We start from the raw sequence: 8931 nt of genomic DNA on the forward strand, positions 1-8931 counted from the left end.
TCAATGTGCAGGTTTTGTTTCATGTGTATTTTTCTAGTATTTCTATATACAGTTCTCATTAGTTTTATATCATACCTCTTTGATTTAAATTCATTTTTAAACAACTCTACTAACTAACTAATTCTATGGCCTATGGAACCCGGAGGTTCAATGCCGCGTTCACAAAAGCTCTACACTGACTTCTATCCTTAGCCAATTGGATCCAGTTTCTACTTTGTATTCTTATCTCAGCGAGATCCATCTTAATATTGTCCTCCCATCTGCCCCTAGGTCTTCCTAATGGTCGTTTTCCGTTTGGTCTTCCAGTCAAGACTTTCAAAGCGTTTCTACTTTCTTCCATTCTAGCTACCTGACCTGCCCACCTAAGCCTCCTAGACTTGACGACCCTAACAATGTTGGGTAACCGTATAAATTATGTAGTTCCTCGTTATGAAGTTTCCACCATTCCCCATTCCCGTTCCTCTTGGGCCCGAATATTCGTCTAAGGATCTTGTTCTCAAATACTTTCAGTCTATGTTCTTCCCTCAGAGTAAGCGACCATGTTTCGCAACCATACAGAACAACAGGCATGATTATCGTTTTGTATATTTTAAGCTTCAAATTTCTCGACAGAATTCGCGACGACAAGAGACTTTGAACCGAATAGTAACACGAATTCTACACCCTTTGAAAATGTTCAGTAGACTTATTTTTTATTGTTCTTTACAGTGTGTATAAAAAATAAAAGTATGCCTATCAGAACAAAATTAAAAATATTTAAAAATAATTTCTGGTATTAGATTCTAACTATATTTATCTCTTCCGCCTATCTTCGCGATCCCCTAGGGGCCGCGACTCCCAGGTTGAGAAACCCTGCTCTAGGCATACATGAGTTATGATGGAACATACATACATACACTTTTATATGTATAAATGCAGATAAGAGAGAGTTGAGAGAGAGCGATTAAGGAATTACCGCTCTCAATCTCTTCACTTTACTTTTGCGATTCGTGAATTTCTTACGTGACAGTTTGGGGCTAGCTAGTTTTTTGTCTTGAACCACGATCCGATTTTCGATATGCTCTACCTAAATGCTGTAATGCGAATATTGAGAAGTTATCTGCGATGAAAGTAGCTGCAAATAAATATATTACATAACTTATTTATTGCTATTACACGATTTTTTAAATTTGTATTCAATATTCACACATAACACACCGACGTTCTGTGAATACCTCAGATGTTATATTTTAAAGATAAGAATTACTTATGTCGTGAAATGATATGAATATATATATTCAACTGATATATACAACTGATGATATGAATATATATATATTCAACTCATATATACAACTGATGATATGAAAATATATATACAACTGATGAATTGTAATGTAACTATTTTACATAATTTTCATGCATTGAGGAAAGCAGAATATCATAAAAGAATCTCGCCTGAACGGGTATCGAACTCACGATTTAAACGCTCGGTGGTGTACCACTGAGCTAACATGACCGCTTTTCGGAAGCTGCTTCTGAAATATAACTGAGCTCATACGTAAATGCTCTTTTCCGTATGGAAATCACAATGACGAAACGAGAGTGTGAATACATAGTCTCGAAATACTGTATCATTAAGTATTTCAATCAATGTTACTTTTTTCTACACTTAATACCATTTCAACATGTCTTATTATATTTAACAGAAGGAAAAACATATCTGTACATCTTTTCCCGATTACTAAGGTTGGCTTTGGAGGTTCGAACCAGCAGCTTTAGTTTACTGTTTTCCGAAGACACCCGAAGTTGGACTTCGAAAGTGTTCGTCTCAAAACAGCTATAATCATATCGCTCAATCTGTTTGGTATATGGTATATGTTTTTATACGTGTAAAGTCAGTATAACAATTCATTCTTTAAACAGCTTTTCGTATGTATTAATATTCCTTTATAAAAACTTTTTTTATTATTATTATTACGGCGCACCATTTTCAGATTTCTTTCGCGAGTCGTTGACCAAGTCGTTCGCCACCAGCGTTGCCAGACTCACAGCTCGGAATTATTCCAAAACCTGATCGAACTTATGCTAGATTCGGTCAAATTATGCTAGATCATCATAATTACTAATTCAGGAGTTTAAAAAAAAACAAAGTTGAGATACGATAACGTAACTTAAAATACACACAGAGCAAGAATGCATGGATAGAACTCAATACTTCACGCACCAAAATTTTAACTCAACTAAATTACTGCAGTCGTTGCCAAACTCAATGGCGTATATATCGTATAAATGAATGCAAAGTTTTTGTTTACATATTTTGAAAGAAAATTACTTCGCAGCATAAGCGGAGTTGGGAATCGTCTGCTGGGGGAGGGGGCAGATTTTTGGTCGGTCTCGGAGCTATCATTTCAGGAATAGATATGATCATGAAGTCAGAAGTAAAGATGGTGAATTGTCAAAAAGTTGGGGGGAGAATGGCCCCCATAGCTCCGCCCATGCCTCGGAGTTAAAGGATTAGAAAACCCTGGGTGGAGCCACAAAAAAGCCCAAAGCCGTTTCGAACTTACTTAGGAAAATAAGACTGCCTGTATGGTTTACCGAGTGTATGAATCAATGGAAGAGGATACATTTCTGCCGTTCTTTTTCTTCCCACGACCAACTTCTCCAGGTTTTACGGCTTTTTGATAACTTGCTGAAATTGTGCTAGATTTGGGCAGGATGCTAAAAGCAAGATGCTAGGTGCTAGAGACATGCAAATTATGCTAGATCTAGCATCATTATGCTAGATCTAGCATTATGCTAGATCTGGCAACGCTGTTCCCCACAATAGGCGTGTCGTGCAAGTAACCAATCACACGTCAGGTACTAGCTTTTACCTATTGCTTTCTTCTCACAGCTCAGAACATTGGTAACTATGGATAGACGTACGTCTGTGCGTACAGTAGTAATTACTTTATGGGAGTTGGAAGGTTATTCTGCAACTGCAGCTAGCAGGCGAGTAGGTGTCCCGGCCTCTACAGGAAGGCAATGGATTCGGAAATATGGTGCTACAGGTCAGACTGATAATTTACGATCTCCTGGTCGTCCGCATGTGTCAACCGAAGCCCAAGATGCGAGATTAGTAAACGAAGCCCGGTTAGACCCACTAAGGACGTCTAGACAGCTAAGGGAAGTTTCTCTCTTTCCTGGTAAAAAGCATACAGCTCTGCGAAGGCTTCGTCATGCTGGGTTACGTGGCCGTGTTGCTGCCGTGAAGGAAAAACTCTCAGACGACCACAAAATTTACCGTCTCGCGTTTGCACAGGCGAATGTGGGTCTCAATTGGGAAAACGTAGTTTTCTCAGATGAATCCATATTCACAACATCAAAGGAGGGACGCCGTTTTGTGTATCGTCCATGAGGCACCCGATATGACCATGGATATGTGGCTGCTTGCAATCGCATTGGCCATGTATCTATTTTATGTTGGGGTTGGATTTCCAGTCGCGGAGCAGGACAGCTTCATAGAATTGAAGGACATCTAGACAATGCTCAGTACTTAGACATTATCAGTAATATCATGGTGCCATCTGTTTCAGCCTGATGGTGTAATTCAGTTCCAGCAATACCAGTCGCCAATACCTAATTCCCGTGTGGTTCAGGAATGGTTCGCAGGGCACCCTGAGATTGATTTAATCGACTGGCCGCCTCGTGGAGCAGACCTCAATCTCATGGAAAATATGTGAGCAGAAGTGAAGCTTACTCTAAGGGAAAGTTGGCCTGAGGCAGATCCACCAAGAACTCAGGATGACCTGTGGCATCTTGTTTCCGAAGCATGGCTGGAGGTAGGGGAAGGAGATAGATTTGTCACCCATGTAATAGATTCCATGCCCAGAAGAATGGAGCGTGTAATAAATTCAGAAGGGTCTTGGACACAATATTAATGTCCCCGCCTTAACTCCCGAAAACAGCCCTTTTCAGGGCTACCTAAACGCTTCTGAAAATATTTCTAGAAGTAAACCACTCCTTGTATCCGATTTCTGTGCAATCCTACTAATAAAAGAATGATAATTAGCTGTAGGCTTTGAACTCAAGACCTCTTCAGTGGCAAGTCCGTACTCTACCAGTGAGCTAACATGAACACGCAAACCTAACCTGAAGAAACACGACTTTCAATTTCTGGTATTCGATGACAATGATGCTCATATACTTTGCAAAAGTTGTATTCAACTTGGGATATTCCGCAACACACACACACACACACACATAAACAAAGCGAAAGAGAGAGAGAGAGAGAGAGAGAGATGAATACACAAAAGCATATTCAACGTATTCCAATGAGACTCTAAGTAACGACATTCCGTTCTAAAGAGAATTTGTGTTTCTTCCCGTGACGTTAAGGGGATCGGGAAAAGCTATGTGTCTTGAAGCAGGATACGACTTTGGATACTCTGTTTATACACTTTCTATATCCGTAGGAATATACTGTATTTCACGAATATAAATAACATACTGTAATGAGAATATTGAGAAGTTAAATCTGTATGACAAATAGCTGCAAATAAATACACTACATAACTTATTTATTGCTATTAAACGATTTTCCTAACTTGCATTTAACATTCTCATATATAATAACGACCTACTGTGAAAATTATCTCAGATGTTATATTTTAAACATAATAATTACTATGTTCTGCAATTATTATGTTATATATAAACAACTTATGTATTTTAATGTAATTATTTTATATAATTTTTCATGCATTGCGGAAAATATAATTTTAAAAAAAGTATTGACCCAGATGGGATTCGAACTCACAACCTTATGATTTGAAATCCGACAGCTTACCAATGAGCTAACACAAGGACTTCTAGAGCTAAGCTTCTAGCGATGTATAACGGATCTCAAGATAATTATGACATTCATATCCATGACAAACGCTGTTTCTGTTCTACTTTGACTTTTATTTTAGTACTCAGGCGATAATTATGTTCTATTTCTTAACTTTGAGCATTCTTTTACATATGGAAAGATTCTTTAACGTATTTAAATGCTCCATTACGTATAGAGAGCTAAATGACAAACAAGCATGTGCAAGGTTTCGAAATATTGTATCATTAAGTATTTCAATCAATGTTGCTTTTTTAAACACTTGGTAACAAGTCTCATTATATTTAAAAGAAGAAAAACACATCTGCAAACTTTTTCCCGATTGCAAAGGCTGGCTTGGAGGTTCGAACCTGGCTTACTTTTTCCCGAAGATACCCGAAGCTGGACTTAGAAAATTTTTGCCTCAAAACACCAATAAAGAATGCGCTCAACCTTTTTGAGACAAGGTGTACAAGAGGTAGTTTATTCTTAGGGGTAACTGTTTTTGGACTATTTTCTCAAAAACTAAACGCTATTCTCTTCATATTTCATAAGTAACTCCATAATGTTGCGTTGATTAGTCTTGACGAATAAATTCCTAGTTCTTTTTTTTCTTTAATGGAAAGATCTGCAGAAAGTAGATATTTTTAGAGCTGTTTTGTTTGGGTAAAAAATTTCCGGAAAGTCTTAAAATTTTGTTTGTATTGCAGAAGAAAATGTTTCATTAATAACTGGAACACAACATGATTTAGTTGAGGGAATTGGAGAGAAAGTTTTCTGCGATGGCCTTTTTTACTTAACGCAATTATTCAAGAAATTCGTCAGACTACAATCCTAGTAGCAGTAGCGACACGTACTAGCATCAGGCAGGCAATTGACGTACACAGAGATGCCATTTATTATGAAGATTCTCACTGTGTTCCTCGTCTTTCTCGAACAAACATTACGAATCTCATAAGCAACGGTATATATCATTCCAGGATACCATGACACACACACACATATATGTTTCCTTTCTACAATTAAGATTTTCAAAATGTAATATTTTATTGCTGGGTATTGTGTTTTTTCATCAAAATCACTTCAGAAACTTAGGGTCGTATTATATTTGGGCTAAAACAGCATTTACTAATTATACGAAGAAATAATAATAGCATCAGGTGCACACCCAGGAACATTTCTTGGGAGGGATTCAAAATTTCCGAGGGGGCTTCAATACTACAAGACACTACGTCTACGTAATATTAAACCGGTGTTTCATAAAAAGGATTGGAAGAAAGTAGACTGCGATGGTTTGGGCATGTAAGAAGAAGACATTTGGAATACGTAGCTCACCGAGTGAATGCTATGGGATTGAATGGGAAGCGAACGTGAAGCCGGCCAAACAAGTAAGGAGATTGTATTAAGAATGATATGGTGCAATGTGGTGACACAGCGGATATGATACAAGATAGAAACAGGTGGAAGACAGCGATCCCAACTAACTGGGAAAAAGGCTTAAAAGTAAGTAAGTAGTAAGGTGTTATTCTGCATAGGAAAAGATAAGTAATTGCTAAGTACTGACACCAATATTCTCAGAAAAAAAAAAAAAAATAGAATTATTGCGGTTATGCTATGAGTTATCTATGATCTACATAGAACGGGACGTATGCAAGAGGTGTCATAGCAAACCAAAACTTTCTTAAAAATCTAGACATCGATAAGTTTGTACACCAATAAATTCGTGATTAATCATTTCGGTTGAAATAAAAGAATAGGATCTGTGGGGAATGTTTTTAATGTGTGTAATTTTGATCAGTAGTGTCTATTTGAAACTTCCCAAGCACTGACTCATGACTAGGCATTGACAAATATGAAACAGGTACAGGTACATACCTTTTCTTATTGATGTCGTCTAGATGATCCACACTAGTAACAAGGTGTTCCTCCTGATAGGTCTTCGAAGCTACTTTCGAAAAGCCCAGTAGTTTTGTTACTCGACTCGAGACGAGGTTATGGAACTTCCTGTACTCGTGGTGAAATACGTAAAGACGTGAACCTCTGAAATTCACTTCTGTCATCATATTTGTCAATGCATGGATATTACATGTTGAATTGTGAAAGCTAGCTGACTTCAGTGCTTGGCAACGATTTCAAAGACGGAATTAGATAGCAGTTTTACAGATAAAGAATTCATTAATGAATCACAATTTAGTTTTGAAATATCCATCATTTCCTTTCGCTGTTCGTTGAATGTCCTTTGAAGAATATTGAACTAAAAGTACAATCACGGACAAGTTTAACGATGATATCGATAAGCGTCCGTGACAATATTATAGTTTTTATAAGAAAACACAGATACAGTATAAGATCAAATCTTCAGGCTACAGTCACTTCTCTGCTAATAAGTATAATTTTATTAAAAATGTGTACAAATGTATCTTAAGTTACGAAGTTTTGGGGTGGGTCCAGATCTGGTAGACTCCCCGAGAGGGTGTGCCCTGAATAGCATTTAATACTTTTCAATTTTACAGAGTACGACTTACTTTTACAAAGTCATCTACACATAATTTCTGATACTTCTTCCTTAAGAGGGACATACAAATCAAAAAAACAATTATTTCATTCTTAAATATTTACTTGCATAGATATTTCGAGAAACTTCTACGTACAATCTAAAAACAACAATACAACTCTTCACTATCTTTGGAATTCAACTATTACGGTTTAAAGTTTATACAAAGATTATCAGTTTTATTTTTATCTATAAATTACTAATTCTTCTTTTTACCATCTTGTACAGAGTGTACATTCGTTACTAGCACCTTATTTTTATTATACTTTCTGACTAGTTTCGCCAGAATGCCAACATTGGCACAGAAAAAGGCAATTCCTTCTAACCAGATATACAAGAACGTATTTTTGCCTTCAAATTCCAAGAAATATGCCGGGAAAAGCCATGAACACTGGGCAAAAAGCCAAATGACCAGCATCGAGACACCGTCAATTAACGTTAAAGAAAGCTTCGGAAAACATGTCGGCAGAATGGACAAGTACCACAGAAAGTATTGCGAAGTGCACACTTTGTTGTACGTTACAAATATAAACGTTTGGGCGAACAGACAAAAAGTCAAATCGCGATTGTTAGCATACGCAACTGAAAATCCGAGCAGTAAGATAACTTGTGGCAGAAACAGTAATGCATCTAAAATTTTTGATGGCGAATCAAGACCTAAATAAAGTAAGTAAAAATACAAAGAAAAATTATGGCGGGTGTCTCGTCTAGTTATATGGTACAAATAGCTCTCTTGAAGATATTTGAAACCATATGCATAGTAACACGCACCTGATACCAATAATAAGGTACATAGGGTGGATAGGACTAAGCGCATTCTACTTTTATTGATCTCAAAAAGTCCTTTAAAACTAATTTGTTTTCCTAAAGCCAGAAATAAAGGAAGGCTAAATACTATGGGATATAGTTTGAAATGAATGGCTAATGCCAGAACAATACCAGCCAAAATAAATAATCTTCTCTTAAAGAAGAAAATTGTCGATAAAACTAAAGCACTTATAATGGATTCTGCATTGCCTCGTGTAGATACTACGATTGGTAGAGGATTGTAAAGCCAAAAAAATGCACAATATTTAGCCGTCCTCTCGGTATGTGAATCCATTTTAACAAGGGAATAGATCAAATAACCGACCAAGACATCCAAAAGGGAGAACAAAAATTTCCCATACAAGTGATGAACTGTTATGCATGGCGTAAGCAAAAGCGCAATCAAAGGGGTATAGCGATATGTGTGACGGTTGTAAGGTGACGATCCTTGAGTAATATGCCTGGAAGCGTCTACAAATACCTGATAGTCAACATCGGTGTATTTTACAATCATAGTCTGATCCTGGTATTCACCGTACAAAACGAACAAAACGCGTACAAAGAATGCAATTTGCAGGTGAGTGCTGATTTGCATTGTGACTTTTTTTTTTTTTAATCTGTCATTGATATCACAGTGAACTACAAACGAGTTCCATGTTTTTTGGCAGCGTTTTGTACACAGGTCTTTAATACTTCAAACTCTTTTGCACAATCTCCCTTTTTAATGTTATCTTGA

The 8931-nt window shown here is 37.0% G+C and overlaps 1 protein-coding gene across 1 annotated transcript; it reads right to left on the bottom strand.

The window, feature by feature from the left end:
* Positions 1-7430: 7430 nt before the first annotated feature.
* Positions 7431-8931, bottom strand: PIG-M (Phosphatidylinositol glycan anchor biosynthesis class M). The gene has a single exon (XM_081756804.1). The coding sequence runs from the start codon at positions 8788-8790 to the stop codon at positions 7588-7590; it is 1203 nt and encodes a 400-aa protein (XP_081612930.1). The 5' UTR covers positions 8791-8931; the 3' UTR covers positions 7431-7587.

Source organism: Thermobia domestica, chromosome 4 (assembly GCF_964235325.1).
Source record: "Thermobia domestica chromosome 4, izTheDome1.hap1.1, whole genome shotgun sequence".
NCBI lineage: Eukaryota > Metazoa > Arthropoda > Insecta > Zygentoma > Lepismatidae > Thermobia > Thermobia domestica.

Bases quoted from the DNA above. Each gene is read 5' to 3' on its own strand.
- PIG-M (XM_081756804.1), bottom strand. From the start codon at position 8,790: ATGCAAATCAGCACTCACCTGCAAATTGCATTCTTTGTACGCGTTTTG.